The sequence below is a fragment of the Colobus angolensis genome, unplaced genomic scaffold, assembly GCF_000951035.1.
Source record: "Colobus angolensis palliatus isolate OR3802 unplaced genomic scaffold, Cang.pa_1.0 Scaffold57, whole genome shotgun sequence".
In the NCBI taxonomy this organism is placed as follows: Eukaryota; Metazoa; Chordata; class Mammalia; order Primates; family Cercopithecidae; genus Colobus; species Colobus angolensis.
Genome location: NW_012119265.1, coordinates 6,816,238 through 6,834,202, shown reverse-complemented (window position 1 = coordinate 6,834,202; position 17,965 = coordinate 6,816,238). Strand labels below are relative to the sequence as shown.

Genomic DNA, 17,965 nt, shown 5'->3' with positions numbered 1-17,965 from the left:
GATCTTGGCTCAATGCAACCTCTGTCTCCAGGGTTCAAGTGATTCTCCTACCTCAGCCTCCTGAGTAGCTGGGATTACAGGCATGAGCCACCACGCCCGGCTAATTTTTGTATTTTTAGTAGAGACAGGGTTTCACTATGCTGTCCAGGCTTGTCTCAAACTCTTGACCTCAGGTGATCCACCTGCCCCAGCCTCCCAAAGTGCTGGGATTACAAGCGTGAGCCTAGTTATTGTGATTTTATAGGATAAGGAAAAAAGAGGAGGGAAGAATAAATGCAAAAAGGAGGAAAGTATAGGTATGATTGAGACTGGTGGAATGGAATTACTGTTGATTGTATGTGTTAATCAAAAGCTGAATGTTAATTTTTTTCATGATGGTGGCATATGCTTTGTCCTAAACTTGAATTTACTACTAGTTTCAACAAAGCTTCATAAAAATTAGTTTCAACAAAGCTTCATAAAAATTTTATGTGTTTCACAGACTTTAATAATTGATAAGCTAATAAAGATGTGCACATCCAGTTTATCATTTTTGTCTTGGTTATCAGAAAACTCTGAACTAAATAAAATGTGTAGCATTTATGTTAGTCTCTTGATCTGCCTGCCTCAGCCTCCCAAAGTGCTGGGATTATAGGCGTGAGCCACCACGTCCAGCCTGTACAAATCTTTTATATGAAATGCTCAACCTTTTTAGAACTAGCCAGGATATAGTAAATAAATAATGTGATACACATTCTTACATCTAGATTAACTGAACCTAAGTCCTACATTTAGGATATGTGAAAATCTCAGTAATTCAGAAAGGCTTTTTTACTTACTTGTCTTCTCTTCCCTGTTGCCGCCAGGTTAGATTATAAATAGAAGTTTCTGATTAGTCTCTGTGATTGTCCTTTCTGAACTATAGAATGTGTAGTAGAATGTATAATTCCTGTTACTTTCTTTTAAAACTCTGAATATCTTTCATGAGAGTTGTCTATTTCTAAGCAAATGGTGTTTGTTAACTGGTGTTTGTTAACTATTAATAGAACTTTTGTATTTATATTGTAAAAGGATCATTAGTAGTAAGGGTCAGAGTTAAATTAGCAACTAATTTTAAGTGTATTTGGAGTGGCTCAGATATGTGAATCTACTTTTTCAACTATAGATTTTATTAAACCTAAATATAGGCCAAGTATTTGTGATGAAAATTTAGCATTCAAATGAGATGTGGTATAAGTGTAAAATGCTCACCAAAATCAAAGACTTACTATAAGAAAAGGAATGTAAAATGTCTTATTAATACTTTTTATGTTGATTGCATGTTGAAATGTGAAAATTTTTGATATATTCGATTAAGTATAATAGTAAAAAATTTAAAATAAGCAAATTGGTGACTAGTGAAATAGTTAAGTAGTTTTATGAAAACAGCAAAAATCTCGATTTCCTTTTATTATTATTATTATTATTATTATTATTATTATTATTATTTGAGATGGAGTCTTACTTTGTTGCCCAGGCTCTATTGCAGTGGCGTGATCTCGGCTCACTGTAACCTCTACATCCTGAGTTCAAGTGATTCTCCTGCCTCAGCTTCCCGAGTAGCTGGGACCACGGGCATATGCCATCACGTCCGGCCAATTTTTGTATTTTTAGTAGAGATAGGGTTTCACTGTGTTGGCCAGGCTGGTTTTGAACTCCTGACCTCAAGTGATCCACCTGCCTCGGCCTCCCAAAGTGCTGGGATTACAGGCATGAGCTACCACTCCCAGCTTTTTTTATTGTTTTTTTAAGCCCAAACCTCACCATCTTGGTTTCCTTTATAATCCTCCTAGGAATGGGGCTTTAAACAAGTAGCTTAGCAAGGTAGCAGAGCAAACTATCTTAAAACTGGAAATTTCAATAGACAGGGCCTTTGAGTCCCAAACTAGCATTAGAAAATATAATTCTCTGGCCGGGCACAGTGGCTCACGCCTGTAATCCCAGCACTTTGGGAAGCCGAGGCGGGCAGATCACGAGGTTAAGAGATCGAGACCGTCCTGGCCAACATGGGTGAAACCCCATCTCTACTAAAAATACAAAAATTAGCTGGGTGTGGTGGTGTGCACCTGTAGTCCCAGCTACTTGGGAGGCTGAGGCAGGAGAATTGCTTGAACCCGGAGGTGGAGGTTGCAGTGAGCCGAGATCACGCCACTGTGCTCCAGCCTGGTGACAGAGTGAGACTCCGTCTCAAAAAAAAAAAAGAAATCTAATTCTCAGCTGTAAGGTTCTGTGGTCATTAATGATCTGAGAAATTGGGGGTGGCATACAGTTACATACACAGATTTATAAAACATGAGCAGTGATTCCCTAACTTCAGTTAGACTAAAAACATCTGTTTATAGATTGACAAACTTTTTTTTAAATTTTAAATTAGGTGACTAATAAAGGTACCAGAAGAATATGGCTGCACAAATACCAGAATCTGATCAGATAAAACAGGTAAGGTATTCTTAATAAGGGGAAAATATTTTGCAAAAAATGTAAGATGCTATTAATGCCACTGTGTCAGGTTGGGTGCAGTGGCTCACATCTGTAATCCCAGCACGTTGGGAGGCCCCGATGGGTGGATCACTTGAAGTCAGGCAAGACCAGCCTGGCCAACGTGGTGAAACTTCAGTCTCCTAAAAATACAAAAATTAGCCGGGCGTGCTGGTGCACACCTCTAGTCGCAGCATACTTGGGAGGCTGAGGCACGGGAATTGCTCGACCCAGGAGGCAGACGCTGCAGTGAGCCGAGATTGCGCCATTGCACTCTAGCCTGGGCAACAGAGCAAGACTCCATCTCCAAAAAAAAAAAAAACATGTCAGTCAGTGGTTTCACAAACAATTGTTTCTATTTCATTTCCAAAATAGATATTAAACGTTATAAACTGTGTGTATTTTTTTCTTTTCTTTTTTTTTTTTTTTGAGACAGTCTTGCTCTGTTGGCCAGGCTGTAGTGCAGTGGCACAATCTTGGCTCACTGCAACCTCCATCTCCTGAGCCCAAGCAATTCTCTGGCCTCAGCCTCCCGAGTAGCTGGGATTACAGACATGTGCCACCATGCCCAGCTAATTTTTGTATTTTTATTAGAGACGGGGTTTCACCATGTTGGCCGGGCTGGTCTCAAACTCCTGACCTCAGGTAATCCGCCCACCTCAGCCTCCCAAAGTGCTGGGATTACAGGCATGAGCCACCACGCCCAGCCAAGCATATGTATCTTTCATTTGACTGATAGTCAAGAAAAAATTAAATATTCAACTAGAAAATAAAACTGTTCTGTAGATCATATTGTACCCATTTAAGTAGCATAATAACTATGATTTCAAGTGTTATAGTACATTTTGTCTAAATATAAAATACTAGTAATTGAAGTTTCAAAGCATCTTTGTTTTAAAAACCAAATACTAAAGAATATTCTGGTTTGTTTGTAGTTTAAGGAATTTCTCGGGACCTACAATAAACTTACAGAGACCTGCTTTTTAGACTGTGTTAAAGACTTCACAACAAGAGAAGTAAAACCTGAAGAGGTAAGAAAAGTGTTACTCACTGAAATTCTCCAGGCCTATCATAAACACTATAAGTAGGAGCCCCTTAAGCATTTCACTTGTTCCTACTTATTACAGGAATTTAGACTACCTTTTATGTTCCATTGCTTAGAAGAACTGAAGCAGCCACTGAACCACGGCACTGAGTTTAACAGTGCCAAATTTAATATGATAGTTACATTGTACCAAGTCAGACCATTTTAGAGAAGATGCCTGCAGCTGCTGAGTTACTGTTTCACAACAAAGATTCTTACTAATTAGCTTTCAGTCAAGATGGCCTACCTAGAGAAACTTGGCACAGCCTTTCTGTATGGCCCTGGGAATTCTGGTTGGCTTTGGAAAAAGCAAAGCTTGACTTTGATGGCTCATATTGAAAACCTAATCCTATTAGAAGTCTTAACTTTTTTTTTCTAAGACAGGGTGTCGCTCTGTCACCCAGGCTGGAGTGCAATGGCATAATCATAGCTCACTGTAACTTTGAACTCCCAGCACTTTGGGAGGCCAAGGCAGGTGGATCACTTGAGCCCAGGAGTTTGAAACCAGCCTCAGCAACATGGTGAAACGCTGTATTTACAAAAATTACAAAAAAAAAAAAAAAAAATTAGTTGGACATGTTGGCACATGGCTGTGGTCCCAGCTACTCTGGAGCTGAGGTGAGAGGGTCACCTGAGCCTGGGAGGCAGAGGCTGCAGTGAGCTGTGATTGCACCACTGCACTCTAGCCTGGGCGACGGAGCAAGACCCTGTCAACAAAAACAAAAACAAAAACAAAAAAACCAGTCCTCGTCTCTACTAAAAAATAAAATGAAATACTAGCCAGGCATGGTGGTGTGTGCCTGTAGTCTCAGCTACTCCAGGGACTAAGGTAGGAGGATAACTTAAGCCCAGGAGGTTGAGGCCGCAGTGAGCCACTGCACTCCACCCTGGGCAACAGAGAGAACCTGTCTCAAAAAAATAAATAGGCCAGGCACGGTGGCTCATGCCTGTAATCCCAGCACTTTGGGAGGCTGAGGCGGGCAGATCACGAGGTCAGGAGATCGAGACCATCCTGGCTAACACAGTGAAACCCCGTCTCTACTAAAAATACAAAAAATTAGCCAGGCATGGTGGCAGGCACCTGTAGTCCCAGCTACTCGGGAGGCTGAGGCAGGAGAATGGTCTGAACCCAGGAGGCAGAGCTTGCAGTGAGCCGAGATCACGCCACTGCACTCCAGCCTGGATGACAGAGCGAGACTCCATCTCAAAAAATAAATTAATTAATTAAATAAATAAAAAGTAAAAGGTTGAGAATTAAGAATGTTGTTTTTCATTAAAAAGGAACAAACTTACTACTGGGTCTACATTTTAACAATCGAAACAAGAGGATAGGAATGTGGGCTTTCACTTAATACACTTGCAGAAAATCTAGTCCAAAAGCTTCTTGAAAGCAGAGACTTACCATTGCCCTTAGTGACTACAAACTGGCAGGCATTCAATATATATTAATGCTTGTCAGTGGATGAAAGTATCAATTAAAAGCTATGGTCAGTTGCTGCCAATTAATACTATTTAATTCTCAGATATATTCAAAGAAAAGCAAACTACACACTGTTCTTTTAGAATACATGCATTTTTAAAAATTCATATTTTTGTGTTGCCTCTTGTATCTTCCCTTTTCATTCCTAGACCACCTGTTCAGAACATTGCTTACAGAAATATTTAAAAATGACACAAAGAATATCCATGAGATTTCAGGAATATCATATTCAGCAGAATGAAGCCCTGGCAGCCAAAGCAGGACTCCTTGGCCAACCACGATAGAGAAGTCCTGATGGATGAACTTTTGATGAAAGATTGCCAATAGCTGCTTTACTGGAAATGAGGACTCATCTGATAGAATCCCCTGAAAGCAGTAGCCACAATGTTAAACCATCTGTCATGACTGTTTGGCAAATGGAAACCACTGGAGAAACAAAATTGCTATTTACCAGGAATAATCAAACTAGAAGGTCTTATTGTTCAATGAAATAATAAGATGCAACATTTGTTGAGGCCTTATGATTCAGCAGCTTGGTCACTTGATTAGAAAAATAAACCATTGTTTCTTCAATTGTGACTGTTAATTTTAAAGCAACTTATGTGTTCAATCATGTATGAGATAGACAAATTTTTATTACTAAAAGTAAAATAAATGGAAATATCACTGAGCAGTTGTTTATACTGTATGGTACCATAGTATTCTCACTGGACTGTGGATACGTTGAAATGTTTTTCAATCAGGATCATCCTCCAAGCATTCCTGTTCATTCATGTCTGCCTCAAACTGCTGGTGAATACATAAAACAGTTACTTGCTAATCATTTCAATGCACGATCCTTTTCTTGCCTCCCTTGTGTCAGGGTGGGCATTATTCCTTTTTTTTTCTTTTTTTTTTTTTTTGAGATGGAGTTTTGCTTTCGTCACCCAGGATGGAGTGCAATGGTGCGATCTGGGCTCACTGCAACCTCCACCTCCCAGGTTCAAGCAATTCTCCTGCCTCAGCCTCCCAAGTAACTGGGATTACAGGTGTGTGCCACCATGCCTGGCTAATTTTTGTATTTTTAGTAGAGACGGGGTTTCACCATGTTGGTCAGGCTGGTGTCAAACTCCTGACCTCCAGTGATCCGCCCACCTCAGCCTCCCAAAGTGCTAGGATTACACGCATGAGCCACTGCGCCCGGCCACATATTCTTATCTTACCTACATTTTCATATATCTTCAGGAAACCATCCCATCTGCCCTAGTTTAGGAATGTTTAAGAGTTGACTGTTACACTGTAATGGAGTTCATGTTTGTGTTTTGTTCAGAAGCTGACAGTTAAATATGATAGATTCCAAGGCTTGCCAATGATAAAAAGTGAACCAAAGTTAATGTCTTATGGCCAATGAATCCTGAAACGAATCCAAGCATTTGCAGGAAATTCTAGTTGATGCATATGTATACCAAGTAGTTTAGTAAAATACAAGTGGACTAAAACTTACTAATCAACTGGCTTATGAATGGATTTCATGCAATACCATTTTAAACCTATATTTAAGAGAATGCTAATTAGCCTGTATGTTTAAATTTACCAAAGCGATTTTTATGTTTTGTATGTTAATGGAAGTAGAAGTATTGTTCTGCTTTAAAACTGAAGTGTTGAAATACAGATAATACTCAAGAAAATACACAATTTATTATAATCAAAGGAACCTGAAAGAATAGGCTTGCTTCATGTTAAAGCAGCCAAAAAGTCAGAGATTTCACTTATTTAAGATTCTGGGCAATTCACACATATACTTTGATATTTCTGCATAGTCAAGCATAACATAGCTATTTACTGTGTACATTTCACAAAGATAATTAAATATGTGCTCACCTGGCAAGTAAGGGGAATTTTGTGCAACAGCATCTCAAATACCTTGGGAGGGAGTGTGTGTTTGAAAACCTTCAGAAGTTCCTGTGGTTGCCCACACACTAAAAGGGCATTGCTGAGGTGTTGAACCCCCATTCTATGCTCTCCTGAAACAGAATGACAAGTTTTGAGCAAAATTTTAAAGTTCTTTAAAACAGACATTCTACAAATCCAAGAAAGCAACAAGCATTAAAAATTAAAAGCATATCAAACTAAAGACTACTTAGACAAGTCTTGTGAAGAGTACAGTACAAATATGAGGGAAGACGTTGAGTTTCTTAGTGGTGAAGCTGCAATATTAATAATTTTGAGCCAAATTACAGCAAGTATACTCTTACTGTTTAGAAGTGCACTTTTGCATTGGAAATGCTCGTGTTCTATAATTTGGGTATGGAGGGAAGAGGATACTGAGGTTTTTTGTAAGCAGTTGTCTGCTTTTATTAATATCTGAAGGTTATCTTTACATGTGTGATTGATAAAATAGAATAGATTAAACATGTTCCAGCTAAATGGAACTTAAAAAAAAAAGATTTCACTATCAAAGAGTTGAAACAAGATTTAGTGTAACATGAATTACATACCCCGAGGGAAAAAATAAGAGATTTATGAACTCTGATTTTTAAGCACAGTTTTAAAATGAGTTTTAGGATAACTGGCTTTGAAGTAACAAAGAATGAAAATATGTGAAGAGTGAAAATCATAGCATTTCTGTTTAAGTTAGAACATGGAATGACTTTAGTCTCCCTTGTTTTACTTTAAGGAAACTGAGGCAAAGATCAGTGAAATGATGTATAGTTTCCAATGCTGATTAATGTCAGCATTAGGAATATAATCTAATTTTTTGACCCTTGAGACTAGAGTACTGCCTCTTTTCAGGTATTCGGTAATCACAGGAGTTGAAATCTTGACATACTTCATATAACTAGGTAGAAAATAAAATATGGCCCTACAAGTATAATAATAGATTTTTATTAGCTGAAACTAGTTTTCCATTTATCGGTTGAAATACATGGTCATATGAAGAGAAGAGTGCATGACAGAAAAAAATGCTTTCCAAAGATTCATATTAAGCTTAAACTAAAAACAACAGGGATATGTCCTGACTTAAATACATTAATTTTACATTTTCAACATAAGATATAATAGTGCCTGTTCTCAAGACTGGTGGTGCTAACAATACAAAACAACCAATTTGGTCAAATAATTTAACCAACCAATAAATTAAATCATACCAGCTCCTCAGAAATTTCAATCAAAATTATTGGCCCTAGGGTCTTATATAGACATAGCCACCACTGAGATGGCTACAGAACTATATTTTACCTGACAGCAAAACGATGAAAATTGTGGGTGATGTCAAAGGAGAGTGGAGAAAGTTAAGAAGACTGCAGAAAACTGGGTGAAAAATTGCCACATTGGATAGAATACTGTACTGGTTTGTTCTCAATGTTTTAGAAACCTAGGGAGATTTTTTAAAAAATATTGACATCTGGGTTCCAGCCCCATAGATTCTGATTTAATTGGTTTGGGTTTTGATGAAGAATTAAAGAATAAGCAGCCAAGACCGAGAACTGCAGTGTAAGTAAAATATAGAAGTATAAAACTTCTGTAAAGAGCTATTAGGGGGCTGGGCGTGGTGGCTCACACTTGTAATCCCAACACTTTGGGAGGCTGAGGAGGGCGGATCACTTGACGCCAGTTCGAGACCAGCCTGGCCAACATGGCAAAACCCAGTCTCTACTAAAAATGGAAAAATTAGCCAGGCGTGGTGGCACACACTTATATAATCCCAGCTACTTGGGAGGCTGAGACATGAGAATTGCTTGAACCCAGAAGGCTGAGCCAAGATCACACCACTGCACTCCAGCTTGGGTGACAGAGTGACACACTGTCCCCCCAAAATAAAAAAGCTATTTTTTTTTTTTTTTTTTTTTAGACGGAGTCTTGCTGTGTCGCCCAGGCTGGAGTGCAGTGGCGCGATCTCGGCTCACTGCAAGCTCCGCCTCCCGGGTTCACGCCATTCTCCTGCCTCAGCCTCCGAGTAGCTGGGACTACAGGCGCCCGCCACCACGCCCGGCTAGTTTTTTGTATTTTTAGTAGAGATGGGGTTTCACCGTGTTAGCCAGGATGGTCTCGATCTCCTGACCTCGTGATCCACCCGTCTCGGCCTCCCAAAGTGCTGAGATTACAGGCTTGAGCCACCGCGCCCGGCAAAAAAGCTATTAAATAGCAGTTAAAAATTTAAAAACCCGCTGCCGGGCGCAGTGGCTCAAGCCTGTAATCTCAGCACTTTGGGAGGCCGAGACGGGCGGATCACGAGGTCAGGAGATCGAGACCATCCTGGCTAACACGGTGAAACCCCGTCTCTACTAAAAAATACAAAAAACTAGCCGGGCGTGGTGGCGGGCGCCTGTAGTCCCAGCTGCTCGGGAGGCTGAGGCGGGAGAATGGCGTGAACCCGGGAGGCGGAGCTTGCAGTGAGCCGAGATCTAGCCACTGCACTCCAGCCTGGGCAACAGAGCAAGACTCCGTCTCAAAAAAAAAAAAAAAAATTTAAAAACCCAAGTTTGCAACATGTGTTCAGATCACCTCTAAATCTAATTGAACATTACATCTTAGCTCTTAAGCATAAAGTGAATAGGGATAAAATGTGATAAAATATGTTATCTTTTTTCTTTTGACTTATAATCCAGAACTTTCTTTCCCACAATTTGAGGGTCCTTGTTTACAAAAAAGAATATAAAATTATGAATACAAAATTACTAGGGGTGGCTGGGCACAGTGGCTCATGCTTGTAATCCCAGCACTTTGGGAGGCCAAGGCAGTTAGATCACTTGAGGTCAGGAGTTTGAGACCAGCCTGACCCACATGGTGAAACCTTGCATCTACTACTCATACAAAATTAGCTGGGTGTGGTGGTGCATGCCTGTAATCCCAGCTACTTGGGAGGCTGAGGCAGGAGAATCACTTGAACCTGAAAGGCAGAGGTTGCAATGGGCTGAGATTGTGCCATTGCACTCCAGCTTGGGCAACAAGAGTGAAACTCCATCTCAAAAGAAAAAAACAAAATTGCTAGGGGGCCTTAGAGGCCTATGCATATAAAGGTCTTTAGACATAAGCTTCACTGGTTTATGTAAAGTCACTTCTGTTTATATCATTTAAGTCAGTTCTAACTACATTTTGTCATCAATATTTAGCAGGTATTTTTAGTCCATTTCAAAAATTACTCCATCTAAAAGCAAAAATCATTAATATTTAGCAGGTATTTTTAGTCCATTTTAAAAATTACTCCATCTGAAAGCAAAGATCAATACTAAATAAAATACTAAAATACAAATTATAGTGATTAATGCGCAATGATTTTGAATGCCTACAACTTTTTCATTTCTCAAAACCTTTATAATGGTTTTAAGACACTGAATAAAAATCTTGGCTATTGCTGTGAGTTGTCTAGGATTTTGACTTCCTCTTTGTTTTTATAAATCCTGGAGGAGGCTGCTTACAGATTGGAAAACAAAACCTTTTGAAAAAAAAAAAAAAAAACAGAAAGAGGCAAAAACAGGTACAGGCCCCGTGATATGCAAGGGAGTTTGCAACACTTAAAAAATATATATACATTGTACTGATGGGTTTTGTAATACTGATTTATCCAGCAACATCAGTTACTTCTTAAATTAAGAAGCCTCAAGACAAATTTTCCTTTCCAGGGTTTAACACCAGAATAAGGACATTATGATTATAATATTTATACAATAATAATATTATCTACCATCATTTTGCCTAACAATATTATGAAGTTTTCTCAAATCCATCTGGAATTAGGTAGGAATAAATTATAACTCAAAATATGACCATTAAGTATAAGATAGCCTCGACAGGCATCACTCCATTAAACACAGTAAAAGAACGGACATTCATAATAGGGAATTTATTTATCAACAAAGTAAATAAGTATTAAGAATATTCTAAGAAAGCAGGAACATTTTTATAAAGCAGTTAGAATTTTTAAAAGTTGTTTTGTTTGTTTTCTTGAGACAGAGTCTCTGTCTCCCAGGCTGGAGTATAGTGGCAAGATGATGGCTCACTGCAACCTCAAACTCCTGGGCTCAAGTGATCCTCTCACCTCAGCCTCCTGAGTAGCTGGGACTACAGGCACATGCCATGGTACCCAACTAATTTTTGAAGTTTTTTGTAGAGACAGGGTCTTGCTTTGTTGCCCAGGCTGTTCTCAAACTGCTGGCCTCAAGCAATCCTCTTGCCTTGGCCTCCCAAACTGTTGGGATTACCGGTATGAGCCACCACACCTGGCAAAAAGTTTTTATTCTTAACATTTAGTCACTTGGAAAACTCACTGACTTAGAATTTTACATAACAATAAATGAGGTATTTTTGTATTTGGCTTTGCTACTCTGTTTGCCCACTTCCAAGTCTGCAACTTGAACACTAAACTCTAACATAATGCAAGAGTACAGTGTGATGAAGTGAACATGCTGGGATAGTTTTTCTTTAGTGAGGGAAGTTGGCTAACACATCCAGCTAGTTATTTGACATACAAATACTAATCAATAAATATTTCTTAAGAATAAACTGTCGTAACTCACAAAAGAACATTTACATTCTTACCTCTAGATAACCAAAGTTCTCCCATCCGTACCTCTTGCAAGAAAAGTTCGTGCAATTTTTTATTCTTCGCTGGATCCCACAACTAAAATATTCATAAAATATTTAACAATGAGTAATGAATGTAAGGTATATGGTTACTGATCAAATTATTTTTTATTTATAAAGGACATCTTGGGCTGGATGCGATGGCTCATGCCTGTAATCCCAGCACTTTGGGAGGCCGAGGCGGGCAGATCACCTGAGGTCGGTAGTTCGAGAACAACCTAACCAACATGGAGAAACCCTGTCTCTACTAAAAATACAAAATTAGCAGTCATAGTGGCGCAGGCAGGAGAATCGCTTGAACCTGGGAGGCGGAGGTTGCAATTGGCTGAGATCACACCATTGCACTCTAGCCTGGACAACAAGAGCGAAACTCTGTCACAAAAAAAGGAAAAAAAAAAAAATGACATCTTTAACCTAGTCTCTAAATCCAAAATTATGACAAATGTAGTTGTTCTTTATAATATTTAAACCAATTTTCTAAAATGGGATTATTTTAAGTGATTTAAAAAAACATGACATATTTGTTAGGTTGAAATGCTTATAATAAGTAACTCTCATCCCATATTTTACTCACCCACATATAGCAGAAATCCTACTGCAATTAATATAACAAAGGTAGTTTTGTATGTTGCAAAATTATTTTCTTGCCCGGGATATTAACAGTGCCTGTTGATTTAGTTGCAATGATTTCTCTGGCTTACAAGGTCATTTTGGTCTTTTTAGTAGTGAAACCTGTTCATGCAACAGTAATTCTCTATTAGGGGAAACAAGAAACTATGCTAAGCCTTCTGTACTCACACCCTCTAAAGGAAAGGGACAAAGGACCTGGTGGGGGGTTGGCAGTGTTCAGAAGGATGCTTTGGATTACTGTGATTGGTTCATGAAGGCTACCATGGCCACAAGATGGCATCATCATTGGTACTATATCTAGGGCTAGTCTTTCAAGGTACACTGTGCAAACCCTAGCCCAAAATATCAACTCCACTGCCGGTTACTTCAGCTCCAGTGTTTCAAATCTTTAAGGTTTTTGTTTTTGTTTTCCCCCAAGAATTTTCTTTTTAAAATGCAATGAGCCTGGAAAGGGGTCACCTTTTTTTTTTTTTTTGAGACGGAGTCTCACTCTCTTGCCCAGGCTGGAGTGCAGTGGCGCAATCTTGGCTTACTGCAAGCTCCACCTCCCCGGGTCAGGCCATTCTCCTCCCTCAGCCTCCCAAGTAGCTGGGACTATAGGCACCCACTACCACGCCCAGCTAATTTTTGTATTTTTAGTAGAGACAGGGTTTCACCTTGTTAGCCAGGATGGTCTTGATCTCCTGACCTTGTAATCTGCCCGCCTCAACCTCCCAAAGTGCTGGGATTACAGGCATGAGCCACCACGCCCAGTCAGGGGTCATCTCTTAAGCTTGTATCATCAAATATACTAATAATCAGTAACATCAGAGGTTTTACTCAATAGATGTTTAGTGAGGACTGGCAAGGACAGGACACTCCAGGGAAAGCTGGAAGGAACTGGAGACCAAGAGCCCTGTGCCCATCCCCAAGGAGTCACAGTCTACTAAAGGGAAAGGGATCATGTAGGCACAACAAGAAGTCCAATGTCCTCTGGGGCTCAAAGTACAGAGACATTACATCTAGTTGGAGAATTGTCAAAGGCTTCTCAGAAAAGATAGTGTTTGAGATGTGGAGCGGTTCAGTGAAAGTTTGATGAGGAAAGTATAAGAAACGCAAAATTGCAGGGAACATATCAAGTGAACTTAATTAGCTGGATTATGGTAGGGTAAATGTTTGTTTGCTGGAGTGCAGTGGCACAATCTCGGCTCACTGCCACCTCCGCCTCCCGGGTTCAAGTGATTCTCCTGCCTCAGCCTCCTGAGTAGTTGGGATTATAGGTGCACACCACCATGCCCAGCTAATTTTTGAATTTTTAGTAGAGACGGGGTTTTACCATGTTGGCCAGGATGGTCTCGAACTCCTGACCTCGTGATCCACCAGCCTCGGCCTCTCAAAGTGCTGGAATTACCAGCGTAAGCCACTGTGCTGGCCATGATAGGGTAAATGTAGCAACAATATAACCATTATTGAAGGCCAGCTAAAAACTAGGAACTTTTCATATATTATTTCCAATCCCTGGGAAAATAAGGCAGTCAATTGGAATAGGTACCCATCAAAGGCACAGCACCAAGCAGAGGCTAGTTCTGTTTTTTGTTTTTGTTTCTGTTGTTTTTGAGACGGAGTTTCACTCTGTTGCCCAGGCTGGAGTACAGTGGCATGATCCTGGCTCACTGCAACTTTTGGCTTACTGCAACCTCCGCCTCCCAGGTTCAAGCGATTCCCTTGTCTCAGCCTCCCGGGTAGCTGGGACTATAGTCATGTGCCACCATGCCCGACTAATTTTGTATTTTTAGTAGAGATGGGTTTCACCATGTTGGCCAGACTGGTCTTGAACTCCTGACCTCAGGTGTTCAGACCACCTCGGCCTCGCAAAGTGCTGGGATTACAGGTGTGAGCTACTGCGCCCAGCAAACGTGATCTTTAATCTGTAGAGTAGGGAGCTACTGCAAGGAATTACATATTCAGAGCTGCCATTTAGAAGAAATTTACTCTAACAGCATAAGAATAGAGGCAGGGCGACAAGTTAGGAAACTATTTCAATAACCTGGGTAAAAGGTAATAAAAGCCTTTAGTTGCAGGGAAGCAATAATAGACAAGTGGGATATATATACATATATATATGAAATAGAGCATTTGAAAATAAGAATTGGTCATTGTTTATGATGGATGAAGCTGATATTTAAACAAGATGAGTTAGGGTCATAGCAGGGAGGCTAGTGACACCAGGAGCATAGTAAGGAAACAGGAGTAGGTACAGTGGTAAGGCGGGGAGATGATGAACTTACTTCTGGACACACTAAGGTGAGGTGCCAATAGAACGTTCAGATGACAGAGTCTGGTAGACAGATGAAACCTGGGACACCAGGTCTAGAGTAGCACATTTGAAATCACTTTTGGAGAAGGCAAGGATCTTCTAGGCAGAGGGCGAAGAGTACAGAACCCAAGGCCCATGTTTCACAAAGCATCTGTTAAAACTGCAGTTTCTTGGGCTCCACCCAGACCTACTGAATCAATCTCTGGGAGTAGGGCCCAGGAATTTGCATTTTTAAACAAGCTCTTCAGGTGATTCTTATGGATCCTAAAGTCTGACAGTCACTGTGCCAGTAAGAATTCCCCAGGCTACTGGATCAGAATTGCTGGGATCAGGGTCAAATAATCCATATTTTAACAAATGCTCCAGGTAAATCTAATGCAGCAATGGACCATACTTTGGGAAAGTCCTGGGAAGAAGAGGAAGAAAGACCCTAGAAAAGGTGGTGAGAAGAGATGACTTTCTCTGCTTTGGTTTATTCATCTGTAAAATGAAAATAGAGGCCAGGCACAGTGGCTCCCTCCTGTAATCCCAACACTTCAGGATGCCAAGGCGGGCAGACTGCCTGAGCTCAGGAGTTTAAGACCAGCTTGGGCAATGTTGCAAAACCCGTCACTATACAAATACAAAAACTAGCTGGACATGGTGTGCACCTGTAGTCCCAGCTATTTCGGAGACTGAGGTGGGAGAATCACCTAAACCCAAAAGGGTTGAGGCTGCAGTGAGCTGTGATCATGCCACTGTACTCCAGCCTGGGCAACAGAGTGAGACTCTGTGTCAAAAAAAAAAAAAGTAGAATAGAGTTGTGACAATAACATGAAAGAACATTTGAAAAATCCGCTTGTGCTGCTTCCTCACTTGAAATAATTTATTTCCTATATGGGAAATAATATATTAACAATTTATTATTAATAATTATTGATTTATATCAATAAATTACAGTATGACTTAGTTATGGCTTAATACGAATATAATTAAATTATATTGTAATTAAAATATGATTATATTAATATAAATCATTCATTATTTCCCATATGAACTGTCATTGACTGATTTTCCTGTCTTCAACTTCCTTTCTCCACACTAGAACCAGAATTGTCTTATTTAAAAAATAAAACCAAAATAATTGTGTCTTTTCTCTGAAATAAAGTCACCATCATTAGTTATCCACCACAATAGAAAAATGTCCTGACTTTTCAGTTTGGCATGCAAAGTCCTCCACAATAAGACACTCAACTGACCCTCAGCTATCTCTCTGGCCATAACACTCCTTGAATATTACAATTTCATGTTCTGTGCCTCTGCACAAGGTATTTCCCTCTGCCTACAATGAATAACCATATTCAACAAACATTTGCTGGGCACCTACCGCACTAGACTGCGTTCTAGACACTGGAAACAATGGAGAGTAAAAGTCAAAGTCTGCCCTCACAGAGTTTAGTGTAATAAACAGAAAGCATTAATTAAATAATTACATAAATGTGCAAGTGAAACCATGGACAATGAAGAGGGACATGCAGCTGTATCAGGCTCTGTCCCAGTCAAGTCAGGGAAGGCATCTCCACTCCCATGTCCAGCTCTTTGGACACTCCCTACCCAGCTAACTATGTCAAATGGGCTTTTGTTCTCTACTGTGATTCCATTTTGAAACCCCAGAAGTGTCTTTGACTCTGCCTCTCCATTACCCTTTACTCAGTGGGCATGAACTGTATTCTTCCGAGTTACCACTACCACCACCATAGTTCAGGATTTTTATTACCTCTCATCTAAATCGCTGCAATAGCTTGTTTTCTCTTCCTGTCCATTAAGTACACTCCTGCCTGATCAATCTAAGAATGGTTATCTTCTGCCTTTCTTTCCTTCTTTTTAAAAAATTCCCGCTTAGAAATCTTCAGTAATTCCTCCATTGAATCTCAATTCCTTAACCTGGCCTTCAAAGCAAGCCTTCCTTAATTCAATCCCTACTTTCGCTCTCCAACCTTACCACCCACTATTCCTCAGTATGACTCCTTTGCCAAACTGGTTTACTGAATGTGCTTGGCAGATGCCCCACTTTGCATCTTTATGCACATGCTGTTCCCTCCATCCTGTGTCCTCTCCCCTGAAACCAAGCCACAAATTCATCAACCTTCCAGGCTCAGTTCAATGTCACTTCCGCTACAAAGTCTTCTCCGGAAAAACTGCACGTTTCAAAAATGGCTACCACAATATTCCCGGTCACACAAGTGCTTTCAGAACCTTGCCATCCCTGTTGAGAGGCAGAATCTATTTCCTCTCCCTTTAAATTGAGTAGGCTTCAATGTTGCCAAAAGTGGTACCATCTGCTCTCCCACAGGAGCACATGTTCTAGTTCACATGCATGTGCGTGCTCTCTCTATACACACACACATATATGTGTTTGCTTGCCCCTTGGGACACAGCCCACCACACAAATGAATCTCAGATCACACAGACACGTGTAGGTGCTCTGGCTAACAATCTCAGCGAAGGAAACATCCAGAATCAACTGCGGATTGCTTGTGGCCAGGAGTTCAAGATCAGCCCGGGCAACACAGGAACACCCTTGTGTCTTTCTTTTTTTATAGGCAGTGTCTTGCTCTGTCGCCCAGGCTGCAACTGCCGCCTCCTGGACTCAAGCAAATCACCTACCTCAGTCTCCCGAGTAGGTGAGATACAGGCACACACCACCACTCCCGGTTAATTTTTGTATTTTTAGTAGAGACAGGCTTTCACCATGTTGGCCAGGCTGGTCTCGCACTCCTGACCTCATGTGATATGCCCGCCTCGCCACCCATAGTGCTGGGATTACAGGCGTGCGCCACCGCGCCCGGACCGTCTCTTAAAAACAACAAAAAAGGGACTAATCAAATTCTGCCGCAGACTTAGAAAACACGAAGATGCCTTCTGCTTCCGAGCTACAAGAAAGGCCCTGCGGGAGAACAATCTAGAAGTTACCGCCATGTGACCGCGGCCAGTCTGGGTTTCTAAGTGTCCTGCGCGGCTCTGAAAGGGCAAAAGCCTCCTCTTCCTTCTTCCAATTAAAAGAAGTGCCTGTTGTACAATGTTTTGCTTTACAGCTGCCCTTTTACAACTCCAACTTCTCCTTCCTTCCTTCCCTCCCTTTTGTGAGAGGTGAGTGACTGAGCCTGAGGCGGTGCTTGGGGCGGTGCTTGGGGCGCGAGGGCAGGCCTCTTCCCCGGCGCGGGCGGCGGGCGGCTGAGGCAACTAGTTACTTGCTGCCGAGCCCGCCAGGAGCCAAGAAACCCAGCGAGCCCGGACCTGCGTCTACTGAGCTACCTGCGTGGATCGAAAGCACTGCACCTGCGTGCCCCGCTCCTCAGGATTTTGAGGCTCGGCTCTTCTTTCTGCGAACACAACACAGCACGTGCTGGCTGGGAGGTGTGGGCCGAGTGGTCCT

At 41.0% G+C, this 17,965-nt stretch overlaps 2 protein-coding genes across 11 annotated transcripts in view; one reads left to right on the top strand and one right to left on the bottom strand.

Moving 5' to 3' along the window:
- Positions 1-6,927, top strand: part of TIMM9 (translocase of inner mitochondrial membrane 9 homolog (yeast)) — a 14,407-nt gene extending 7,480 nt beyond the window's left edge. For 3 of the 10 annotated variants that reach the window (XM_011961900.1, XM_011961899.1, XM_011961901.1), the window contains 3 exons: positions 2,393-2,457; positions 3,432-3,527; positions 5,210-6,753. In XM_011961900.1, the coding sequence (XP_011817290.1) occupies positions 2,419-2,457; positions 3,432-3,527; positions 5,210-5,344 (270 nt within the window). In that variant the 5' untranslated portion in view covers positions 2,393-2,418 and the 3' untranslated portion in view covers positions 5,345-6,753. Of the gene's footprint in view, positions 1-2,392; positions 2,458-3,431; positions 3,528-5,209 lie in introns of all 10 variants that reach the window. The other 7 variants (XM_011961896.1, XM_011961898.1, XM_011961897.1 and 4 more) reach the window with 4 other exon arrangements.
- TOMM20L (translocase of outer mitochondrial membrane 20 homolog (yeast)-like) overlaps positions 5,796-17,965 on the bottom strand; it is a 23,552-nt gene continuing 11,382 nt past the window's right edge. The window contains exons 2-5 of the mRNA XM_011961982.1: positions 17,869-17,963; positions 11,580-11,661; positions 6,921-7,063; positions 5,796-5,849 (exon numbers count right to left, since the gene is read on the bottom strand). Coding sequence (XP_011817372.1) covers positions 5,796-5,849; positions 6,921-7,063; positions 11,580-11,661; positions 17,869-17,963 — 374 coding nt within the window. The remainder of the gene's footprint in view (positions 5,850-6,920; positions 7,064-11,579; positions 11,662-17,868; positions 17,964-17,965) is intronic.